The 26,189-nt window shown below is 41.5% G+C and overlaps 1 protein-coding gene across 4 annotated transcripts in view; it reads left to right on the forward strand.

Annotated features, from left to right (window-relative positions):
- Positions 1-26,189, forward strand: part of MVB12B (multivesicular body subunit 12B) — a 269,183-nt gene that overhangs the window by 46,349 nt on the left and 196,645 nt on the right. For all 4 annotated transcript variants that reach the window (XM_060200170.1, XM_060200168.1, XM_060200167.1 and 1 more), the window contains one exon: positions 24,675-24,782. In XM_060200170.1, the coding sequence (XP_060056153.1) occupies positions 24,675-24,782 (108 nt within the window). The remainder of the gene's footprint in view (positions 1-24,674; positions 24,783-26,189) is intronic.

Below are 26,189 nucleotides of genomic sequence, written 5' to 3' on the forward strand. Positions count from 1 at the left end.
CCAGAGTGATGTCTGGTTCTTTCTCTCTCCTCCTATCTTTCTCATTAATAAATAAATAAAATATTTTTTAAAAGTTATCTGTTCATAAAAGGCATTTTTGTGAGAATTGGCATATTACTGATATGTAGATGTGCTGCTGGACTCTTGTTTTCTGTTCCATTGATTTGTGTATCTCTCTGTCTGCCCAAACATCATCTGATTACTGTAGCTTGATAATAATTCTTAAAACCAGGCAGTTCTCTTACTTTGATCTTTTTCAAAGTTATTTAGATTATTATTCTAGGTCCTTTGACTTCTAAGATAATTTTAGATTCATTATGCCTCTATCTATAGAAAGGGTCTTCTGGGATTTTGATTGAGGTTATGTTAAATGTATCGATCAATTTGCAGAGAGTTGACATCTTAACAGTATTATGCCGTCAAATCTATAAACTTGCTTTAGCTTTTCATTTATTTAAGTCCTTTTAAATCTCTCTTTAGAATGAACAAGTTTACAATGAACAAATCATACAGATCTTTAGCCAAAATTTCCCCATTTTGTTACCAAATATATCCTTAAATTAAGCAGTTTGTCTTTTGAAACTATTTTTTTAATTATCTTTATTTATTTATTGGATAGAGATAGCCAGAAATTGAGAGGGCAGGGGAGAGAGAGAGAGAGAGACAAAGAGACACCTGCAGCACTGCCTCACCACTCACAAAGCTTTCCCCTTTCAGGTGGGGACCAGGAACTCGAACCTGGGTCTTTGTGCACTGTAACATGTGTGCTCAACCAGGTGCACCACCACCTCGCTCCAGCAGTTTATATCTTTTATACTTTTACAAGTAGAATTTATTTTTATTTAAGCTCATTCTAATCTTGAAACAAAAGAAAGTACAGGGTAAAATATGAATAAACTTCTACCTATTTCAGCAGATGCAAAGACTCAGAAAAGGGGAATAGGTGAAATGGGGTTTGAGACGCAGTACTCCAGGGTGAAGGAAGATGACAATTTGTTGGTGGGCAATGTGTGCTGACAACTCTCTTGGGATGATGTGTAACTGTGTTCTTGCAACAACAACAACAGCCTTGCAAATCCAAGTTCCTCAATAAAATGAGGTCACGTGTACCAGGAGTTAGACTCGTGGGTAAAGGATAAGGTTCAGAGTTCTGTCACCAACGTGGCATGTGCCAGATTGATACTATGGTTCTTTCTGTCTCTCTGCCCATCCTACAAATAAATAAGTGAATTTTTAAAAAATAAGTCACTTCAGTTTTGGATACCAACTTGGCATTCTGCAACCTTAATCCATTTTTATAGATTTTTTTTACAGTCTTCTATGAAGAACAATAATCTCCCTTCTTATTTTATTTTATTGGGGGGGGTTAATGGTTTACAATCAACAGTAAATACAGTTGTTGGTACATGTGTGAAATTTCTCAGTTTTCTGCAAAACACTCTAAATCCCTACCTAGGTTCTCTTTCACCATCATGTACCAGGATCTGAACCCTTCCCCAGAGTCCTCTAGTGCAATACAGCAAACTGAATCCAAGTTCTGCTTTGTGTTTCCTCTTCTGTTCTTATTTCTCACCTTCTATCTATGAGTGAAATCATGTCATATTCATCCTTTTCTTTCTGGCTTATCACACTTAACATGATGCCTTCAAGCTACATCCAAGATGAGGTGAAGGAGGTGAATTTGTCATTTTTCATAGTTGAGTATATACACATATATAGACCACAACTTTCTCTGCCAATCATCTGTTGTTGGACACCTGGGTTGCTTTCAAGTTTGGATTATTAAAAAAGTGTGCTGCTGTGAACATAGTTATACATAGTTCTTTTTTAATGGGTGTGTTTGATTCCTTAGGATATATCTCCAGGAGAAGAATTGCCAGGTGATAGGGTAGGTCCATTTCTAGCCTTTTGAGAGTTCTCCAAACTACTCTCCAGATGGGTTAGACCAATTTACTTTCCCAACAGCAGTACAGGAAGTTTTTTTTTTTTATCCTCACAACCTCTCCAGTAATTGTTGTTGCTATCCTTTCTGATGTATGACATTCTCATGGGGTGAAGTGGTATCTCATTGTTGTCTTTGTTTGCATTTCTTTGACAATCAATGACTTGGAGCATTTTTATATATGTCTGTTGGCCTTTCGGATCTCTTCTTGCTTAATATTCTGTTCATACATTTTTGGATAAGGTCATTTGGGTTTTTTTGTTGCTGAATTTGGTGAGCTCTTTATATTTTTTGATTATTAGCCTTTTGTCTTCTGTAAAGATCGTCTCCCATTCTGTAAAAATTCTCTTTCTCTGGGTGGTGGTTTATTTTGCTGTGCAGAAGTTTTTTAGGAATTAAAGAAATATAGTTTGGAAGAGAAGTCAAAACTCAGTATTTGCAGATGATATGACTATATACAAAGAAAAACCTAGAGAATTCAGCAAGAAGCTCCTGAAATTATTAGGTAATATAATAAGGTGTCCCGGCGTAAGGATCCCGGTTCGAGCCCCCGGCTCCCCACCTGCAGGGGAGTCACTTCACGGGCGGTGAAGCAGGTCTGCAGGTGTCTATCTTTCTCTCTCCTCTCTCTCTGTCTTCCCCTCCTCTCTCCATTTCTCTCTGTCCTATCCTATCCAACAACAAAGCAATGTCAACAATGGCAATAATAACTGCAACGAGGCTGCAGCAACTAGGGCAACAAAAAGGGGGAAAAATGGCCTCCAGGAGCGGTGGATTCATGGTGCAGGCACCGAGCCCAGCAATAACCCTGGAGGAAAAAAATATATATAATAAGGTGTCAGCCTACAAAATTAATATATAAAAGGGTGGTGTTCTATTTTATATAGACTAAGAAGCAGAAGAATAAATCCAGATATCAGTCCCATTCACTATAGCAGAAAAAAACTATAAAATATGTAGGAATAAACCTAACAAATTAAGTGAAAGACTTGTATACTGAAAATTATGTGTCACTATTCAAGGAAATAGAAAAAGATACAAAGTAATGGAAAGATATTCCATGTCCATGGATTGGAAGAATTACCATCAAAATGAATATTCTACTCAGTGCCATATACAAATGTAATGCAATCCTCATCAATGTCCCACCTTTTTGAAAAAAGAGAATAGAACAAAAGCTATAAAAGTTTATCTGGAACCATAAAATACCTAGAATCATCAAAACTATCTTGAGAAAAAAAACAGATCTGGATCTCAAACTATATTACAGGGCCATTGTAATCAAAACTGCCTCATACTGGAACAAAAATAGACACAATGACCAATGGAATAGAACTGAGAACCCATAAATAAGTCCCACACCTATGTACATTTAATCTCTGACAAGGGGACCCAAACTAATAAATGGAGAAAGGAGAATCTTTTCAATAAATGCTGTGGGGAAAATTTGGTTGAAATGTGCAGAAGAGTGAAACTGAACTGCTACATAGCATCACACACAAAAGTAAATTCCAGATGGATCAAGGACTTGGATATTAGAACAGAAACTATCAAATCTCTAGAGGAAAATATTGGCAGCACTCTTTTCCATCTAAATTTTATAGGCATCTTCAATAATATAAGTCCAATTGCAAGGAAGACTAAAACAAAAATAAACCAATGGGACTATATCAAATAATCTTATTTCTTTTTGTCCTGTCTGTGTGCCCTTTTATTTATTTTTCTGGTCTTACTTCAATGACTAGAACATCCAATACACTACTAAGTTGAAGTGGTGAAGGTAAACATTCTTTCCTTGTTTCAGATCTTATTTCATAGCTTAAATACAGTGTTAAGTGCAAAATTTTTATAGATATTGTTCAATAGGCTTAGGGAAAAAAGTACAACAGATAGGCTTCTGGGAAATACAGCAGTAAAAGCAAATTTTAAAGGGATAAGTAGAATTTACGTGGAGAACAAGAAAGTGGGAGTTAAGGAAATTTGGGATTTATAAGATAATCTGTTTATGAACAGCTCTATGTAACTAAACTAAAAAAAAAGGTGGATGTGTTCAGTCACATCTACTGCTGTTTAAGACACAATCCTATAACTAATGAAGAAATTGGATGTTCCCAACAAAAACACTGGGCCCGAATTGTTTTAAGTAGCATTCCGTTAAATTACTGAGGAAGAAAAATTCCATACATCCAATGAACTATTTTAAGCCTTCAGAAAAAAAAAAATCAATAAAGGAGACACCTCATTTTGTTCTGTAGAGTTAGTTCAATCTACAGTGAGTGATAATGCCAGTCTGATGCTCCCTCTCCACTGTGTGCTTGAGCCAATTACTGGTTCTAACTTGTGTAGTTTGTATAGAGAGAAAAAGTCATTTTGAGAATATATACCCCCCCTTTTTTTTTCTTCAGCAAAGCTTCCTTTATTGTGGGGGCTGGGTTCAAACCTGAGTTACATACATGACAATTCAGTTCTTTTTCACTAGCTTGTAAGTCTCCTTACTGAGTAATAAGACTTTTAAAAAAATATTTGTTCTGTGTGGGATTATACCCCTTGAGCAGTCGTGCAGGCCTGGAAGGTTCTAAAGAACCTCATGGGGAGTTGGATGGTAGTGCAGTGGGTCCTGGCACAAAGCGTGAGGATCCTGGTTTGAGCCCCTGGCTCCCCACCTTCAGGGGAGTCACTTCACAGGTGGTGAAGCAGGTCTGCAGGTGTCTATCTTTCTTTCCCCCTCTGTCTCCCCCTCCTCTCTCCATTTCTCTCTCTGTTCTATCAAACAACGAATACATCAACAACAATAATAACTACAACAACAATAAAAACAAGGGCAACAAAACGGAAATAAATAAATATTTAAAATCTTCAAAAAAAAAAAAAGAATCTCATGGTAAGACTCCATCTTGGGGCCAGGTGGTAGCACAACTCTTAAGCACAAGTTATAATGCACAAAGAAAGACCCGGGTTCAAGCCCCCCAGTCTCCACCTGCAGGGGGAAAACTTCACAAGTGGTAAAGCGGTGTTGCAGGTGTCTGTCTGTTTCTCTCCATATCACCCCCATCCCTCTTGATTTCTGGCTGTCTCTATCCAATAAATAAAGATTATAATAAAAAATTACATGACTTCATCTTAAGAATAAGGAAGGAGTTTTTAAATTTTTTAAATTTCTATTGGGGGGTTAATGGTTTACAGTAAACAGTAAAATACAATAGTTTGTACATGCATAACATTTCTACATAGCAGTTCAGCCCCCACCAGGTCCTCCTCTGCCATCATGTTCCAGGACCTGAACCCTCCCCCCACCCCACAGTCTTTTACTTTGGTGCAGTACTCCAGAAGAAGGAGTTTTTCTATCACATCAAACCAACTGACCTCATGATAGGTCTAGTCACAAGATACAGTTTCTGAAAGCAAGTCAACAAGCCTCTGAGAACAAAAGGGACTAAGATGGGGGGATATCAACAAAAAGCATTATTTTTGCCTTAGCAAAGGCCCTAACTGGCTATACCCCCTGTTGCCTCACAATTTTTTAAATCAGCATTAAATCACTAATTTTTTTAAAAGGTCTGTATATTAGCTCTTCTCCAGATATATGCATTATAAATGACTTTCCAAGTCTGCCTGTCCTTCACATCTTTAAAAAAAATTTTTTTTTATTTTTAAAATTTCTTTATTGGGGATTAATGTTTTACAGTCAACAGTAAAATACTATCATTATTTTCTTTTAATTTCATAGGTAAAAGAAATTGAGAGTGGAGGGAGTTGAGTGGTAGTGCAGCAGGTTAAGCACCCATGGCATGAAGTGCAAGGAGTAGTGTAAGGATCCTGGTTCAAGCCCCCAGCTCCCTACCTGCAGGGGAGTCGCTCCACAGGTGGCAAAGCAGGTCTGCAGGTATCTATCTCTCCCCCTCTCTGTCTTCCCCTCCTCTATCCATTTCTCTCTGTCCTATTCAACAACGACATAAATAACAACAGCAATAATAACTACTACAACAATAAAAAACAAGGGCAACAAAAGGGGAAATAAATAAATATTTTTAAAAAGAAGAAGAAGAAAAAAGAAAGAGAAGAAATTGAGAGGGGAAGGAAAGGGTAGCTAGAGAAGGAGGAGAGACACCTGCAGACCTGCTTCACCACTTAAGAAGCTTCCCCCTGTTATACACCTATCTTCTATCCAGCAACGTCATTGAATCTTTGTTTCCAATCCCCCTTCTCCTCCATACTTTCTTGACTGTTCCATTACCCTTTGGATCATGGTTTAGGATGACAAGTTTTAAGATTTGTGTGATGAAAGTGTGTGCTTGCAAATTCCACCGTACTGATGAAGAGGGGTAGGTGAGGGGATGACTTTAAGAGGCTGGCCTGTTAATTAAGCAAATACCCATTAACTCTGTTCTCTACTGGCCTTTGTTAAGACTCGTTAGCCCATCTGCAGTGCATCTCTGTAACTCCGTTCTGACTGCCAGTCTTTACTATATATCGCCAGTATACACTTCCTGTAAGGTCACTCATCTGCTTAAAAATGCTTTCTAGCATTCTGTTTTTAGATTCAAAGGCAAAATCATTGTTCTACTTACTCCCTGAACGCCCAGCAGCTAACACTCACCAGGGTTCATCAAGTAGATAAAATAGACTTTTTACAATTAAAAAAAAAACAAATGAAAAAGCCTAAGACTTTCTTATTTGCCTCTTCCCTGTCTTTCTGTCCCTCTTTCTACCCTTCTTTAAACTTAGTCTACTTCTCCAAATGTTCCCACATGGGCCTCTGTGCCTTTTTGTGTGCACTCTATTCCTCTTCCTGTGTACATACACTCTAGCTCTTTGTGTTTTGAAAGTGACTTTACTTTTACTTCCTCTGTTGAAGCTGTTTAAAGACAGATGCCGGTTAGCGTGCCTCTTTCCCAGCACACTGAGGTCCCAGGAGGTCATGGGACCGCACATGTCATGTAGCTTTGTGTCCTCCCCCACGCCTCCCACCCCATACCCAGCACTGTGCCTGGGTGCATGCATACTCCACCAGGCATGCGAAGAACATTTATTGAATTGAATTAGCTGGCTCTTTTCTGGTTTGCCTTTCTATGTCTGGAATATTGGATGCCAACATTCAGCTAAGTTATTTTTGTGTTAAACATGAATTGAAATGCAATTACAGCTGGCAGTGTGGTTTGAGAGCTGAGTAATAGAGTAAATAAGAAGGGTGACTTCGTCACGCGAGCCAGTTCATCTCCTTTGCTTCTTTGCCTCCTGTCATTGAGTGTGACTCACGAGCAGCACAAGTTCAACTTGTCTTCTCTTAAATCTAATCACCTTAACTCTTCCTGTCTTCCTTGTCTGGTTGGGTCTCTTCCAGGGTCCTCAGTTAAAGCCAGCAAGAAACCCAGAGCCAGGCCGCAGTGGGCAACCTGATTGGCTTTAGCAGGAGGCTGTGCTACTCTGCCGTGTGTGTAAGTGGGCAGCCTGGACAGAGATGGAAGCAGCCTGAAGAGGGCTTCAAACAGTGGGGGCCTGGGCCCATGTGCAGACCATCCTCCATCCTCAAGACTAGGAAAAGCCCCACAAGACTGCTGAATTGTCCGCTGTTTCCAAAATCACTTGTTTTCATGATTTTCTTCACTGTAGCCCACTAGGGCCTTTGCTAAGGCAAAAATAATGTTGTTGTTGCTGTTGTTGATGTTCCCTCCTTATCTTAGTCCCTTTTGTTCTCAGAGGCTTGTTGACTTGCTTTCATAAACTGATTTGTAACTAAACCTATCATGAGGTCAGTCGGTTTGATGTGATAGAAAAACTCCGGGAGTCGGGCTGTAGCGCAGCGGGTTAAGCGCAGGTGGCGCAAAGCACAAGGACCGGCATAAGAAAAACTCCTTCCTTGTTCTTAAGATGGAGTTTAACTTAACATGACGATCTATAGAACCTGCCAGGCCTGCACAGTTGCTAGAGAATGAATGTTTCTATAGTCCCCCAAGCATGTCTCAGTAATGCCCCTCTTCAGGGCCCAGAGATAATTTCCTTAAGTTTCTGAGATGGAGCAGAAGAGGGGACTTTTATGAGCAGTTATTGACTAATGGCCATCAGATAGGTCCTGTGCTTGACTCTGGGAATCATGAGCGCCAGAGGTAGCCTGTGTTAGCATGCAGCTTACATATTCCCCAGCCCCCTCCATCCCTGCAAGAGAAAGAATGAAATGAGAAAAGAAGTAGAACATCATTTACTTCCTAAGATGAACCCTCCAGGAGAGTTCTCATTTTCACTTCTTCATGCCCTAGTTTTTCCTTTCATTTTATTTTATTTTATTTTATTTTATTTTATTTTATTTTATTTTATTTACCAGAGCACTGCTCAGTTCTGGCTTATGGTGGTGTGGGGAATTGAACCTGAGACTATAGAGCCTCAGGCATGGGGCTCATATAGTCTCTTTGCATAGCCATTATGTTATCTATCCCTGACCCCCTTTTTTCTTGTAAAGCCCTCACTTGTGGGCTCTCCTCCTCTCTCCTCCTCTCCCCCTCCATTCTACAGAAACATGCTGCTGTCCTTCTGTGCCTTGAAACAGACACCCCACCACTGCCTTCTCTGCCATGTGCCAGCTCCCCAGCTCCTGTTCTCAGTGACCTTCTCATCTTTACTGTCTCCCCTAAATTCTCAATTCCTAGCTGCCTTGTGCAGTAGCTGTTTCAAATTCTTGTTCTTCTTGACTTTATCCCAACTTCTGGTTTCTCTTGACCATGCTCTTTCTTCTTTAATATATTCTTTCTCCAAATGTAGAACCAACATATTTGTTGCCAACAGTTTGAAAGAGATAGAAAAACATAAGGATGAAAATAGAAGCAGCTCATAATCCTACCACTCAGAGGGAAATGTTGTTAACATTTTGACATATATCCTTTAGTTTTCTCCCTTCAAATGTGTGTTTTAGTGATAATGGGATTCTATTCTAGATACTATTTTGCAGCATGCTTATTGTTGCTATATATACCCTTTTAAAGTTCTTTATTGGGGGATTGATGTTTTACAGTGAATAGTAAATACAATAGTTTGTACATTCATAACATTTCTCAGTTTTGTTGCTGTATTTTCTTAGGTCATCAAAATAGTCTTCCATAGCCTTCTTTCTTGAAGTGCTCTTATTCCTTGATTTTGATTTCACCTTCTTTCTCCTTTGTTCTTCTCTGACTTCCCCTTCTTGTAGTCCTGTCTCCCACACCAAGCACACTCTAGGGTCCATCCCAGCACCTGATACTGTGTAGCCTGGGTACCTGTCACTGCAGCTGAGCTGCTCCCTGTGCTTTACTTAGCCACGCCCCTGTTTGCTCCGGGTCTGTGGTCAGCCTGCATGCCATGGCTGACCATCAGCCTGAATATTCTCAAGTGAAACTCCCTTCTGTTTGCCTACCACTCCTCACCCGGCCCTCTAGAATGCAACTGCCCCTGCTCTCAACTGTCCCTCTCCCCAGAGGCTAGATTTCCTGGGGTCTTCCACTCACCCACTCCAACACCTCATCTAGCATTTTCTTATCCCTACCCCTACTTCATTGCTTGCATCAACCTTTTTGTTGTTGTTGTTCTGTACGGTCCCCAGGACAGGTCCTCTACATTCTTGTCCCAGCAGACTCTTCCAAGAGGACTCTGGTTCCTTCTGCCTGAGTTTTCTCCGTTAAGCAACACTCTTAGGTCCCTCCTCTCAACTCAGAGTTCCCTAGGATTCTCCCTCTTCCACAAGGGGAAGTGTGTGTGTGTTGGGGGGGGGGATCCTTAGCTACTGCTCCTGTGCTGAATCAGTTTTCTCCATTTGTAGAGAAGTAGAACTCACTGAGCATCACACAGCTATTAAATGGTAAAGTTGGGTCTGTAGTTCACCTATATCCACCCAATATCAATGTCCAAGTTAAACAGCTGAGCTCTCCAGCTCTCCCTGGAGGTAGATATTGGCTATATTATATTGGTTATAAAGCACAGATTACTACTTCAGAGTCCAGCCAGAAAGGGACGTTAAAATACCACAGGAGTTAGCAGGGACAAAGAGGGTGACTTTCAGGAACTAACCTTAAGCAGCAAGTTCTCTTTTCTTTCATTCTCTACTCAGCAGATGCATTCTCTCAAATAAAATTCTCTCATGATCTTAGCTCCTGTTGTCAGTGAATCAGAAAAACCTGCCTTTTTAATTTGAAAGTGCCCCCATGACTTTTTTTTTTTTTTTTGCCTCTAGGGTTATCACTGGGGCTAGATACTGGCACCACCACAAATCAAATCCACTGCTCCCGGTGCCCATTTTTTCCATTTTATTGGACAGAACAGAGAGAAATTGAGAGGGGAGGAAAAGATAGAGAGGGAAAGGTAGACACCTGCAGACCTGCTTTACCACTTGTGAAGTGACCTTCCCCCCCCCCCTTGCGGCTGGGGAGCAGGGGTTTGAATCTGGATCCTTGCACAGGTCCTTGGCTTCATTCTATGTGCACTTAACCAGATGTGCTACCACCCAACCCCCTGAGTTTTTAAATTTATAAAAACGTAAGAAAATCTAAGCCCTATACAGTTAATGCATGCTCCATCATGAAAATATGACCTGTCCTGTTTCTCTTATCTACAATTATTGATACTTTGCAAGCAGTTTTGCTGATTTTTTAAATCTTTTTAGTAACAAGCAGTATTTATATTTGATTAAAGAAAATATGAAGCTCTTATTTATCAAAAAAAAGTTAATATAGCTAAAGTTCAAGTACTTTTACCCACACCCCTGATTTCTATTGGCTACTGTCATTAGTCTGCTTTTTTTCCTTCCAGACTTTTTCTTCTTCTGAGTATCTTTACCTGTAACTGGCACCACTCAAAAGTTCTTGCTTTATTTCTGCTGAAAGGTATACATGTCCCTTAGCATCCATTGCTTATCTGAAATTCAAATTTAACTGTACTTCATTTTCTCTGACAGTTTTCTTCCTTGTGCATGGCTGTAACTATTTGAAAACCTCACTCTTTGTTTAAGGTCTCTGCTACCTGATTTCTGACTTCTAAGTTTAAAAGTTGTACTGTTTTGTTGTTGTTGTTGTTTATTTATTCCCTTTTTATTGCACTTGTAGTTATTATTGTTGTTGTCATTGTTGGATAGGACAGAGAGAAATGGAAAGAGGTGGGGAATACAGAGGGGGGAGAGAAAGATGAAGCGATTCCTGTGAAGCAATTCCCCTGCAGGTGGAGAGCCGGGGGTTCGAACCGGGATCCTTATGCTGGTCCTTGCGTTTTGCTGTCACGTGCGCTTAACCCGCTGCGCTACCGCCGGACCCCCTGTTGTTATTTATTTTGGATAGAGACAGAGAGACACTGAGAGGGAAGGAGGAGATGGGGGGGGGTAGAATGGAGGGGAAGAAAAAGAGAGAGAAAGAGAGACAGAGAGAGAGAGACCTGCAGGACTCCTTCACCATTTATGAAGCTTCCTTCCCTGCAAGTAGGGACTAAGGACTTGAACCTAGGTCCTTGCAAACTGTAATGTGTGTGTTCACCAGGTGTGCCATTGCCCAGTCCCTGAGAGGTTTTTTTTTGAACACCAGAGCCTACCCCCACCCCTGCAAAATTTGCCTTCTCCTTTACTAAGAGTGACTGTGGTGTTTATCATTGCTATATACTCTTGTCTGTTTTTAAACTGTAAGTAGGTGATACCATGTTGAATATATAGTATGCTGTACATATTCAACTTTCTCTCTCTTTCTCTCTCTCTCTCTCTCTCTCTGTGTGTGTGTGTGTGCCACTGTTTTAGAGAACTTTCCCTGCTAATACATGGAACTCTAGTTCATGTGTTTTCAAGAGCGTATATAGAATTCTATTGCATGAGTTTATTGTGATATATTTATTTATTCTTATGTTGATGAGAACTTGGGTTATTTTCAATGATTTTCTACTTGTAATAGTGTTGAAAATAATATCCTCTTATTTCTACAGAACAATTTAGGAGAAGAATTGCTGGGTCATTTTTACCTTCCTGAGTACAGGAAATGTGTTCTCTAGAGTGGCCACCCCATTTGTGCCCCTCTCACTTTTGTCACAGAGTCACTATTCAGTCAGTGATTTTCCATGAATGTTCTATCATCTGAACTCTTACTTTACACCTAGAGAGACTGAATATCTCATATGACGCTCACATATCTTACTTATGCTGTTTTTCTTGTGTGTTGATCCCTTTTCCTCACTGAACTATAGAATTATTTCTTCATTTTGGAAATCAGTTCATTGTCAGTTATGCACGGCTCAGAGCCTGAGACTGTCTTTTCACTGTTGTTAGTGTCCTTCGTAATGCTGAAGTCTTACATTTTAGGGCATTAAAGTCCACTAGTCTCCTGTGTGCATACAGCTGTGTCTGTTTCTCTAGTAATTCTCTCTATTAAAACCATCAAGTTATTTTACATTCTCTCTTTTTTTTTTCTTTTCACATGTGACCCACCTAGGAAATCATCTTCATGTGAGCTAGGGCTCTTAATTTAGTCCTTTGGTCCACAGTGACTGTCAGATAACTGCATGCTCTTGATTGAACAGTTCATAGCCTGGCCGCGGGCGAGTCCTCAGCAGCTCTACTGCAGACTGAGTGTGGGACCAGCCCGCAGGGAACCTGGAAGGCGGTGCTGCTGCTCTCCCTGGGGTTTGTGGAGTCCAGCCTGATGTCCTGACATGAACACCTGAGTGTGGCAGAGCCAGAGCCTTTGCTTCCCAGGTATTTTCTGATGCCTGAGAATGAGGAAGAGATTCCTGCCTTGGTCCAGCTAAGCCCTTCCTGTGTTTGCTTCTATTTCCTCTATTAGCACAGCTCTTGATTTTGGGGATATTTCCTGGGGTTTTTGTTTACTCTCCCCACCCCCACCCTACCCTTGCCTCTGCCCCTACCCACCCTCAGGAGTCAACCAGCTCTGTGCCTGCTGCAGTTACTGAGCTGTGAGGCAGGTATTGTAAGAAGCCCATTCTGTGTCCCCCCTGTGTGCCAAGATCCAGTCTTTGCCATTTTTAACAATGCACATTCTTCATGTGTTCATTTGGCCACTTGGCAAATGCCTAATTGTGTTCTGCCACCATGGGTCTTGGACTGGGTATTCTGAATACTACTCACTGAAAAAAAAAAACAGGAGTTTACTTTAAGGAGCAAAAATAAAGCTAGGTTTTTGTTTCTTAGTGTATGCTTTGTGCTAGATATTATACTAAGAGTCTGAAAAAACAGCATTGTTGAAATACAATTCAAATATCATACAATTTGCCTTTAGAAGTATATATCTTGGGAATGAGTGGTGGCACACTCAGCTAAGTGCACATGTTACCACGTGCAAGGACCCAGGTTCAAGCCCCTGGTCCCACCTGCAGGGGGGAAGCTTCATGAATAAAGCAGTGCTGCAGGTGTCTCTTTTTCTCTCTCCTCTGTCTTTCCCTTCTACCACAGTTTCTCTCTGTGTCTATCCAGTAGTAAATAAATGAATTGTTAAAAAATAAATAAATATATGTATTGGTGGTTTTTAGTATATTTAAGGACTTGTATACCTCCACAACTAAAAGCTTCTGAATATTTTCATGACTCCCCAAAAGCCTCATTCTCCCCGTAGCAGTCACTCTCCATGTGTCCCTCTCTCTGAGCCATGGGGAACATCAGTCTTTCTTTCTCCATGGCTTTGCGTGTTCTGAGCACTTTCTATGAAAGGAGTGTCTGTGGCCATTTGTGGTTGACTTCTTTTAGTTGGCTTGTCCATGATGTAGCATGGCTCAGTACTTCATTCCTTTTTATAATGTTCCATTGTATGGTTATACCATGTTTCGTTTTTATGTTCATCAACTGACTATGATTTGGGTTGTTTTCACTTTTAACAATTATGAAAAATGTTGCTATGAATGTCACACACACATTTTTTTTGTTTTCCATTTCTTTCAGTTATATACCTTAGAATAGTATTATTAAGTCACGTGGTAACTCTGTGTTCAACATCTTGAGGGATTGTGAAACTCTTTACAAAGTGGCTGCACCATGTTATAATCCCACCAGTTGTATAAGTGGGTTCAGATTTTTTTTCACATCCATGTCCACATTTGTTACTGTTTGCCTTTTTTCATTTTTATCCTAAGGCATATGAAGTGGTACCTCATTAAGAATTTTTGTTATGCTTTCCTCTTTTGATATTCACAGATAACCCTGTGATAACTATTTTCACTTTTTGGTGAGGCTTAGAGTGGTTAAGATTGACTTTGGGAAACCCTAGCTTGTGTAACAGAGCTAGGACTTGAATTCCAAGCTGCCTCACTCCAAGTTTGTTCTCTCTTAAGCTTTTTGCATTAGAGAATGCGTGATATGAGGGGCTATGGGAAAAGGAAGATTCTGAGCAAAGAGGCATGCTTCTGGATAGAATACCAAGGATGTTTTTATAAGAGCAGGTCCCTTCAGACTGGCCTCTACTGACAATAATAGCTCACCCGGGAAGATGTGAGAGTGAACATGAGCAAAGGCCGGAAGGCAGGAGCTCACAGGTATGCTCAGGACAGATAAGTTTGAAGAAGGAGAGCTAGCAAAGGGGCCCTTGGGGCTGGGAGAGGAACAAGGCCCAACAGAAGGTTGTCTGTGTCCCTATGTTCTAAGATATTAGAAGAAAGACCAGTCTCAACACTCATCTCTAAGACAGCAACCAGACATGTGCAAACTTAAGATTTTCATTCAGATACAAAGCAAGAAAAAAAAAAAAGCAAATGGAAAAGAAAAGATGTTTTGGAGTCCTCACCAGATAAACTGAAAGATCTTTTTCACTTTATAGTTTATCAGACGTATTTTAGACATACCTCTTGTTAGGGATCTGGAAAGACAGTGCACCAACCTCTTGCCTCTGTGCCGTGCCCTGACTGTTCTGACACAGGGTCTCAGTGACTTTACTTCTGGCCAGTATCTGACCCAGGCCAAGCATACATGTTGCCACAGTGGATGTTCTAACACATCAAGAGCCCTTTGAACTCCGTTTCTACTCATAGTGTCAGCCAGATATTTCCTCTGGAATGTCTGTAGAATTTCCTGGCCCTTTGATTGCTTTCTGTCTGCCAATAGCTTTGAATTGTGGGTGGGCTCTCTTAAAAACACCAGAGTGTGAGCTAGTTGATGAGCCTGGTGGTTAGCTGTGGTGTCTTTTGAGAGTGTCTCTTTGGGCCAGGAGCACTTGATTCTGACACTGAAGGACCTCTGACAGTTTCAAGGATTTATTGCACAGCTGCTCTCCAGGCGGCTTAGTGGGTTGCTGATTTACAAAGTGTTTCTCAAGTTAAATCCGTCAGGCCTTTACTTCTCACCCCATCAAATGAAGCCTTTTAAATCATCCTTTTTCTTATTATGAAATCAATATATGCTTATTACCCTTCCAAAAAAAATCAGAACCATATAGGTAGGCAAACAAAGAATACTTTAAAAAAAACCCACAATCTCAACACTGCAGCTCAAAACAATGGTTAATGATTTGCTTTATACTTATCTAGATCCTGTTCTGTGTGGATAATTCTCAAAGAACAAAATATGAGATGTATTATGTAAACACACACCATTTTGTGACTTGTTCATCTTATACGCGCCATATTCATGGACATGTATCCTCACAGTTGTCTAAAGTGGTTACTGAGTCTTACCGTTGAAAGGACACTCTCAATCATTAGCTTTCCTACTTCTGTAATTAATTTGTGTCCCTGAGGAACATGATGATAATGCTCTTCTCCCCTTCTTTCCTTTCTGTCCCAGTAATGCCTCAGCCTAGCTCCACTTCCTGTCCATGCTGTAGCTCTCTGGCCAGCACACCTTTTCTATAAAGGACAGTTTCTTATTGCTCTCTGGGTGTCAGCACTGACACCCACTCAGAGACCCAGGCTTCCTCCTCCTTTCTCACCCCAGTGTAGCATCTCTTTCCAGTCACTTACCCACTGCCAAATTCCATCTCGGACAAGGTGCACATTCCCCTCTAAAGCTATCTTAAATAATTTTGTGTGTGTTTATTGCACATCTTTCCCACTGAGCACATGACCCTGTGGGGTCAGTGACAAGTGCAGTCCTGTCCTCTGTCCTCTTCACCCAAAATCCTGCCTGCCACACAGAAGCTCAGCGGGAATAAACCAACCAATAAATGGTTGCGTGCTTGTACACACAATGGATCACTTTCTTAGGGTCTCTGTGCAGAACTAAAATTTCTTGGCCACAGAGCATGTTCATTTCCAAGTTGTTTGATATGCAATGCCATGTTTATTTAATTGTTTTAAAGACAGAGACAGGTAGAAAGACGGCAAAAGAAACCACAGCATCAAAGCTTCCTTCAGTGTGGTGGAACTGGGCTCAAACCTGGATCATGCACACTCTCCAAAGGAACTACTTCACCAGCCGCAGGTTAATTTCATGTAAGGGTGTACACTTGCACTCGTGCCAGCAGCAGCTGGTATACTTGTTTCCCCTACCATCTGTCCAGCACTGATCAGTACCATCTCTTCCCTTTTAAAGGTCTATTTGTTAGTTGGAGAAGAAAAGTAGTTATTCTGTTGTTCTCATTTGAATTGAATACTTACTCATATCAAACTTTTTTTTAAATGTACCTTAGCCATATATATATATATATATATATAGTTTCTATGAGCTTCTGTGAGCTTCCAGGTTAGAGCCCAGCTCCACCACACTGAAGGAAGCTTTGATTTGATGCTGTGGTCTCTTTCCCCATCTTTCTACCTGTGGTGCCTCAGCTTTTTTTTTTTTTTAATTGCTAACCAGGGATATCGATGAAGCTCAGTTCTTCACTACAAATCCACTACCCCCAGGGGCCAGTTTTCCTTTTTTTTTTTTTTTTTTTTTTCTAGATAGGACAGAGAGGAATTGAGAGAGGATGGGGAGAGAAAGACACTTGCAGACCTGACTCACGCTTTGTGAAGTGGAGCCCCTGAAGGTGGGGAGACAGGGACTTGAAACCGGGTCTTTCCGCTTGGTAATATGTGTGCTTAACCGGGTATATGTACATCACTGCCCAGCCCCCATCACTTTTGCTTTTAAAAAGATATTTGTGTACATTTTCCCTTATGCTTTTTTTATAAGAAGCTTTTTTTTCACCGTCTTAATAGCTCTGGATATAATATATGCTACACAATATGTATATATTAATCTTTCTAAGAAATTAACAAATACCTCACAGCATAAGCATACCAGAATTTGTTTAACTGATACCCTTCTATTCCTCATCTATAAAATCAGATACTGGCCATCCCTAAGGCATAAAAAATGGCTGTTTTAAGTGTGTTGATTACACTAGTAGCTTAGAGCAGACACTGACACATGGGGTGCACACTGTAAATGTAGCTGTGATTATTATGCATGCAGAGTGGAGACTGGAGAGTGGGGCTGGCAAACAGAGTTGTCTGTGGTGCCAGTGCTGCACTAGGTGAAAAGCTACCCACCCCTCCCATGAGGTCCCTAGCACTGTGGTCCTCACATAAGCAAAGTGTACTTCTCTTCCTCAGACCTTCTTGCTTGGACCTTTCTGGTTTAGGATACCTGCATTCTTGTCATACCATCTCTTCCACCACTCTCCCTCACATGGGTAATCTACAAATTTCTATGTGTTTGGAAGCACAAGAATGTGATAAAAACATCGGATTTCCCTTGAAGGTATAGGGCCTTTTGAGAGCTTTGGGGTTCTTCCACCAAATAAGTAGGCTACTTCACCATTAAAATCATTTCTCCTGTATTCTTCTATACTTTTTGCCAGCAAAGAAAAACTCTTCAAACTTAACAGCCCCTGAAAGTATTCTCAAGTGGCCAGGGAGGTGGCTCAGTGGTAGAGTGCAGAACTTGCATGTCTGAGGCCTCCCTGCCACACACCCCAGGTCTAACTCTCTGCACTGCATATAACCAAGTGATCCTCTTCCTCTCTCATTAAATAAATAAATAAATATTTAGAACTGTTGTCATGAGTTCTCTTTTTTTCTGTAGCCTCCATGCATCTCTAAGATAGCCCTGAGTCATTCTGTCAACTTGAGTGGGGTCTTACTAGAGCCCAGATTAGTCTGCTTAGGACTCTCCACTGTCCCATAGTTGTCCTGGTTTGACCTCAGGGCCCTGTCTGTCCTTTCCTTTAGTCTATGTGAGTTGACTCAGTTTCCTTGAATATTGAGGGGGCAGAGGCAGGAGTGCAAAGTCAAGATTGAAACCCATCTCCTTTCTTACTCCTGAGTTCCTCTGAGAAGGTTTACTTACCATCTCTAAGCCTCACTTTCTCATCTGGCCAAGTGAAGAAAAAAATAGTCCCTCGGTCACTGGGTTGCTGGGAGACCTCAACAAAACAACGTACATAAGCTGCTTATAGTGGTGCCTGAACAGTTCTGTTCTCAGCAAAAATGCCACCCCCACTGCCTATGCCTCAAATGAGGAAGATGTCTCACATTTCGCCTCAGAGTCCCTTTTACAATAACATGCCTACAACAGACTCACCCTCATGGACTGGGCTGGCTTCCAGAACACACGTTTTTCTTCTGTGGCTGTTGCGTAGCAGTCCAGAATATGACCTCTAACTTGGAGCCAGAGAGGGAATCCAGAGGCCTGGGCTGTACCATACAGTGGCTGAATCTGGTCCTGATCAGCCTTGTACAGCTCCTGTCCCTGGCTCTGCAAAACGGTGACCACCACCCTTCCTCCTGGCATCTACATGTTCACTGTGGGTGGCGGGTACTAGCAACACAGAAGAGGGGTCAGCTGCATGTTTAGCTGTGGGGATTGTCACAGGCTTGGAAACTCACTGCACAGATAATGGGGACCAAGGTGTCTGATAAGAGAGGTTTGTCTGAAAGGAATGATATATTTCAATACTGTCTCCCACACTTCCGCAGCTTAAATTTGAACCTTTTTAAATAAAAAAGTGTGGGCTGGTTAAATGGCTCACTTGACTTTTGTGCTGTGTTGCCATGTGCTCAGCCCAGGTTTAAACCCTGCCCCCACTGCTTTGAAGGAAACTTCAGTGCTGTGACCTCCTTCTCTCTCCCTCTCTCTGTTTTTCTCAGTATCTTTCTCTCTTTCTCTGTCTTTATCTGAAGAAGTCATCCTTGATCTGTGAAATGCCAGTGATGACACAAATAATAAATTAATTGATTAACTAATTAATTTGCTATTCCTTTAACAAATAGACATATGCTTAAAAGAAAATTAAACACTTGTACCAAAATATAGCAGCTCAGATGATAACACCGTGGGTGGTGCAACAAACTTTCATGCTTGGGGTACTAGAGTTCCTAGGTTCAATCTCTGATACCACTAGAAGCCAGAGCTGATCTCTCTCTGGTTTAGAAAAAAACAGATATAAGATAAAGAAAGATACAAAAGGAGAAGAATAGAGGAGGAAAGGTGTCGAGAAATTGTGAGGATGTGGTAGAGCCTGGCAGGGCCTGACCTGAGGAGTGTGTCTATCCTGTCAGTCTCTCTCTCTATCGAGAGGTTGAGCAAGGAAGGACAGGAGTAACCCCAAAGGTTTGCCCCTTCTTATCAGACTCCCTGCCTCACAAAGCACCCTGCATTCCTGATACCATGGCCTGCTTCCTTATTATCTACATAATCATTGTTTTGCCTGAAAGATCCCCACCCATTCCATTCCTTTGATCTTCTTTCTACCCTCAAGACCCTCCCTGCCTGCAGGGTATTATTATTTATCCTACCAGTTAAAACCCTCACAACAGTTGCTAAGGAAGTTACCTTTCCTAGCCCCCTTTTGCCTTTCTCTGCCCCTTTCCAAACCATGTCAAGCCATTTCCGTTTCCAACTTGCCACTTCCTGGCCCAATCTTTAAAAGCCTAGGCTCCCTGATCAGTAAAGAATCGAATAGCCTCGCTGCCACAAGCTCTGTTCATGAGTCATCTCCCTTGCATCACTGAGTGAGTAGCAGCCCAGGCTGGCTCCAGTCACCTTCTCTCCAACCCAGAGTATGTGCCCGAAAAGAGGCACCCCCACGCTAGCCCGGCAGAAAAGGAGGGGAGGGAGTAGTCCCCAGCCCCATCTCTTCTTTCTCACTCTTTCTGACTACTAGAAGTCAGTTGCTCTTAATTCTTTTATTTTTAAATATATATTTGGGCAAGAGAGAGAGAGGCAGGAGGAGGAGGAGAAAATGACAATGATGATGATGGTGACCAGAGCATCACTCAACACTTGCTTTACCAGGGATAGAACTCAGGACTCCATGTCTGAGATTCCAACACATTATCCACTGTGCCACCTCCTAGGTTTCCACTTCTGGTGTTTAATCTCCATATTTTTTAGTAGTTTTTAAGTACTGGTTATTTCTTGCTTTATCTGTACTATACTACAATTCAATTCTCTTATACTCTTCATAAGGTCATATCACTATTTTTTGAAAATTAGATTATAATTGCAGATTTGACAAATCAAGTAAATGTTCTAGAAACATTTTCTTGTACAATTAGTCAGTAACTTGCTTCTTTCATTTACTGATTGATTTTTTTAATTATCTTTATTTATTTATTGGATAGAGACAGCCAGAAATCAAGAGGGAAATGGAGTGATAGAGAGGGATAGATAGAGAGAGACACCTGCAGCACTGCTTCATCACTCTCAAAGCTTTCCCCTTGAAGGTGGGGGCTGGGGGCTTGAACCTAGGTCCTTGCACACTGTAACATGTGCACTCAATCAGATGTGCCACCACTCAGCCCCTACTGACTGATTTTTACATTAGAATTTTTTAAACGTTTCCTTTTAATGTTTAAGTGAATAAATTATGTTTTCAACTGGCTTTATACCTATTGTTTCTATTTCTCTGTGTACCTCTTTGTACCTGACATATGCTTAGGTGTTTCTTCCCAGTGTGTATGCACAGTTCCAGACATGCTTAATCCCATATCACCTGCTCCTTCAGAGCTGACCCTCTCAGGCCTCCATCCTCTCCCTCCAGTCAAGACCTGATTGTGCCTGGGCTATCTCATAGCTGTCCTGTGTAAGGTCTCTTTCCTGGAGTTCATGGTCACCTCATGGTTTAGTCACCAGTTTTGCTGATGTGTGCAACCGTGCATCCCTAAGAAAGATCACATGGGTGATAAGTTTTTTAAGTTCTTATACATCTGCAAAGGTTTTATTCTACCCTCACACTAAACTGAGCATTGGTTTATATGGAAAATCCATAATTTCTTGGAAATTTGAAGGCATTGTTCCTTTAGTTTTCAGTGTTGCTATTGCTAACTGATGAATTCTGACTCACTCCTTTATATGTGACCTGTCATTTCTCTCTGAAGGTTTTAGAGGTGGATTCTTTATCCCAAATTTGGATGGATTCTCTATTGTTTTGCTCTGAGGGTGTGTCTATTATGTTCCCTGTGCTAGAATTCTCAAGATCGTTTTAATCTGGAGACTCATTCTCTCCTCCATATTTTGATTTCTCTGTTTTCCTTTCATATAGTTTATCTCTTCATTCATATATTTTACTTCCTGGAATATGTTCACAAATTTCCAAATTAATTAATTTTTTTTTCTACTTTAGCAATAAGTTTAAAACAAAACCCTTTTAGGTTCTTAATTTGTTCATTTTATTTTTCTCGCATACTTTCCTACTTTTATTTGACAGATGCTGTATGTTCACTTATCCTTCTAGGGTACTTATGATATAGCCTTGCTTGTTCCTCAGCTTTCACCATTTCCTCATATTATCTGTACTACCTTTAAGCTTCCACTTTTGCTAATTTGGACCCTGTCTTTCATGGTCTAGGCTGTCCCCCAATGCCTACTGATTCTCTGTGGTCCGTTTATGTTTGAAGGAAGACTAACCTCATGGAACTGGAGCTCTGGGAAGGGGCGCAGCATGAGGACCTCAGAGTCTGAATGCTGACCTGCTTTCAGGCATCTTTTGTTTCTCCAGAGAGAAATCTTTTAATAGCCAACTGTGAGGGGATGCATCTGGCTGCTGAGGCACCAGAAACAGGAAGGAGATGAGCCTAGTGTATGGGAGAGGGCCCACCATCCACTTAAGACTGCTTTCACTTGGGATTCTCATTTCCTCCTTCACTACCAGGCCACGCTCTGGCATCCTGAGTCTCACTGGTTTCTTTTCTGCCGAAAATAACAACTCTAAAGGGCTGTGGATCAGGAAGTCTTGTTACTTTGCTTGTAATCTGTTCCAGTTAGTCTATATGAGCTCTACACTCACACCCACCCACCTGCTAGACACCCACCTTTACTCTGTCAACCTTCTCCCCAGTGGTTTTTTTCGGTTCCAGGCCTTGGGATTCCGAGGGCTGAGTCAGTAATTTTCCAGGCCCTGAGACCCTGAGCCCTCCTTCTGCGAGAACCTTCCACTCCCCACATCTGAGATATTTGTTGGTATCTCTCTTTTGTTATACTCCTCACTTGATCTTTGCTTTGTGAAAAGTGTCAAAAGTTTGAGTGCAACTGTATATAAAAAAGAACTGCACGTGTACCTGTGTGAGAGTATGAGTGTCTCTGTGTGGGGAAACTGTGAGTGTGTGAGAGAAAGCAGTGAGTGAAAGTCCTTGTGACAGATGCTCGGGCAGCCACAGCCTTGGTCATACATTAGCCGCCTGGGGAAAAGGAATGTGACAGACAAGGCAGCCAGAGAATTAGTAGCTATTGTTGAAATGAGTTTGTGGCCTCCCAGGATGATTTTGAAAGGGGTCTATTTTTCCCAAGTTTCATTTAAAAACATATTCTCTTACTTGCATAGCTGACAAGGTATGTGGCTTTTTGCACTTTTAGGTGGTAAAAATCTTTCAAAACATGGAATTCATTGGAGGAGATAAACAAGAAAGCCATGGCAGTGGAGAGCTAGGGCCACTTTTTCAACCTCACAGTTTTCCAACAGACCTTAGTTATGACCATTCTGAGGCAGAAACGCTGACGAATCCTGATTCCTTTCCTTTTCCAACATGTTTCTTTCTGTGGGGCTGCCATGCTTGGAATGAACAGCCTCTGAATTCTCCCCATACCATTCCTCCTTCAGCTTTCTAGTCACACAGATTTGCACACATAGCAAAGGACCTTTTTTCCCCCTTTGTAGGGCTGGCTAACATATGCTTGTTTGTTTAGAAAAAAGAAAGCATTTTTCTCTTGCCAGTGGTCTTGAGATTTTTCTGAGGCTGCCTCAAGAAATGTGACTTTGGGGGTACCTTGGGTATGGCCTGATAGAACTGACCTTAACCCCAGCCTGGCTGTGTAACCACTGTGGTTAACATGTTGTGGGGCTGTGGTGGGATTGGAGAGTTTTTGTACAAAGAATGGAACAATTTGGGCCCTGGGGGATTAGCTCTGGGCATCAGAGCATAGGACTTGCAGGCCTGATGGTCCACGTCCAAATTCTGGTACTACCGTATGCCGGAAACCACCAGTGCTCTCATCTTTCTCTCATAAAAATAGATCAATCTTTAATAAAGAATACTGTTAACAATAGTCCCCCACCAACAACAACAACAAAAAAAAACACCTGAATTTTAAAAAATGGAGCAGTTGCTCACTTATCACAATAAGAATTACATCCCTGGGATGGGCAGTGGCAACCTGGTAAAGCACACATGCTACCATGTTCAAGGACCCAGGTTCAAGCGCCATTCCCCACCTACAGAGGGAAGCTTCACAGTCAGTGAGGCAGTGCTATAAGTGTCTGTCTCCCTCTCTATCTCTCTCCTATCTGAATTTCTTCATCTGTCTCTATCCAATAAATAAATATTAAAAAAAAAACTGCACCCCAACTCTGAACCTTAGAAAGGAGAGCCACCAGAGAGAAGACTGTTTGGAGTCTCCCTTAGACTGTATCCTGAAATGGGGCACTGCTCCCTCAGCCTTCCCTGATGTCTCTCCTCAGGTGCTGGTCACAGCATAGGATACCCATTAACACGTTGGTAGTATCATCACATTGGGTTGCACAGTGAGAAGAAAACCACCCAAGCCAATAGCCCATTAATAGAATGGCTTTCAGAGAAATGGGGCTGGTGGATACTGTCTTCCTCTAGCCTTTCTTCCTTCCTTCTCTCTGTGACCTCCCTCGTAGAACACACACTCCAACCGCCTGCATACTATGGGGCCATTAAGACTCAACTGGAGGCCAGCTTCATCCTGCAAGGCTTTCTAGAAGATTTCTGCAGCTGGAGAACTGAATCTTTTAAAATTTTTTCTTTACGATACAATTTATGACCTTGACTACCACCTGCAGAGTTTTTACCAAGAAGATACAGTGTGGAGAGAATTTTCCTGACATCCCTCCCACCCCCTCTTCCCCAACAGTTGCCAGTAGAGTTGCAGTGACTAAAGTAACCCCAGCTGGCCCGGCCTTCTAGGGCAGGAGGCTGGGCCTGCCTCACCACAGGTGGTGTCCCTCTCAGGTGACATTTCACACTCCATTGTACATCTTGTTTGTTTGTTTTGTTTTTCTGCATCCTCTACCATCCCCTGAGTGAGTGGTAATGAGTAACTTAATGTGCTGACTTACCCAATCCTTTCTTGGTCCATTACAACAAAAGTTGCTCTTTTCTCATTAGAACCACTTTTGTCAGGGTGTCTTTAATCAATGGCTTCCCCGGGGATAATATTTTTAGAAGCTGTATTTTTCACCACTCTCCACTCTCCCCTTTTGGAAAATTCTCTTCCCAGTGCCTATGAAATGAACTAATGAGATGCCAAGAGGGTTTGGGCCAGTGTAAATTGGCCCATGTATGAAGAAGCTGCATCCACACACCTTCAGTTCCAGCCCGCCTTACCCATGGTCCTTTCTCTGTCTCTTTGGTATAGGTGGCGCAGACAGCAGATGGTGTGGATGCTGATCTCTGGAAAGATGGCTTATTTAAATCCAAGGTTACCAGATACCTGTGTTTCACAAGATCATTTTCCAAAGAAAATGTAAGTCCAGAAGATGATTTCCATTCCCGAGTGAGCATAAGTCATTTACATTCTGGTCTGAAATTTCCTCATTTATTGTTGTGGTTATGGTTGTGGTTCATTTCCATTGCCATACTAATCCATCTGTAGTTTTAGCGAACTGGGTAGAATAAGCAGCAAGTGCTGTGTTTCATTTATTAACATTATTATTAACTACACCCACAAGTGTACAGTGAATTCCATTGAAATATGTTCTCAAGAGGAAACTAGGAAATTTCTCTCACAGCTCTCGTGTTCCTACCTTTCCTCCAAGTAAGAAATCACAAGGTGATATGGACGTGAGGATTTTCCTGAAGAGCTGTGTTTAGCCAGCAAATGAAAGCATTGCTAAAAGGATGCTCTATCTTACCCCTTTCCACAGGCATGACCTTGCTTCCAAAATGACTATTTCTCCCTGAAACTGGGTGACATTTGACGTTTTATTATTTCAACAGGTAGATTGCCACTACATATGTAGATTTCTGTTTCTTTTCTCTTTTGCCTTTATTTATTTTTGCCACCAGGGTTATTTCTGGGGCTTGGTGCCTGCTCAACAACTCCATTGTTTCCAGTGGGCTTCCTCTCTCTCCACTCCACCCCACCCCCACCTCCTTTATATGTGTGTGTGTGTGTGTGTGTGTGTGTGTGTGTGTGTGTGTGTGTGTATCAAGTGAGAGACACACACAGAGAGAGCAACACTTTCGGTGCTGTTTCATCAGCTATGAAGCTTCCCTGCTGCCGGTGGGACCAGGAGCTTGAAGCCAGGTCCTTGAACATGATAACTTGTGCACTCTACCAGGTGCTCGACCGCCCAGCCCTGTAGATTTCTTTGAGTATACCATTTTTAATATTTGGGCCCATACTTTGGAAACTTTAGAAGATACCACGTAGTATGAGGCCAAGCTGGACACTCTACAAATATAGCTCTTCCAACCCTCAGACATGTTCTTGAAGTCATATCCCCTCCCCATAACTGAGGAAACTGAGACCAGAAGGTTTTGGGCTCTGCCTAAGGTCGCCCATTTTCCCCGGCCACACACAAAGAGCAGTCTGATTTTCATTTTTAAGAGCCACATTTTTTTTTTCTAAATATCATTGTTAGGCTGCTTTCTGAGGCAAATATTTATTTTGGAAATATTTTTATTAGTTATTTTAATTTTACTTATTTGTTTTTATTGCCACCAGGTTTATTGCTGGGCTCAGTGCTTGCTCCCAAGGCCATTTTTTCCTTATTTTTTTCCCCTTTTCTTTTTTATTAGCTAGGACGAAAAGAAGTTGAGAGGGCAAGGAGAGATAGAGAAGGAGAGAGAGAGAGAGAGACCTGTAGACCTGCTTCACCATTCCTGAAGCTTCCCCCTTCCCCCACAGGTAGTGAGAGGGGGCTTGAAC

Source organism: Erinaceus europaeus, chromosome 10 (assembly GCF_950295315.1).
Source record: "Erinaceus europaeus chromosome 10, mEriEur2.1, whole genome shotgun sequence".
NCBI classification, from domain to species: Eukaryota; Metazoa; Chordata; class Mammalia; order Eulipotyphla; family Erinaceidae; genus Erinaceus; species Erinaceus europaeus.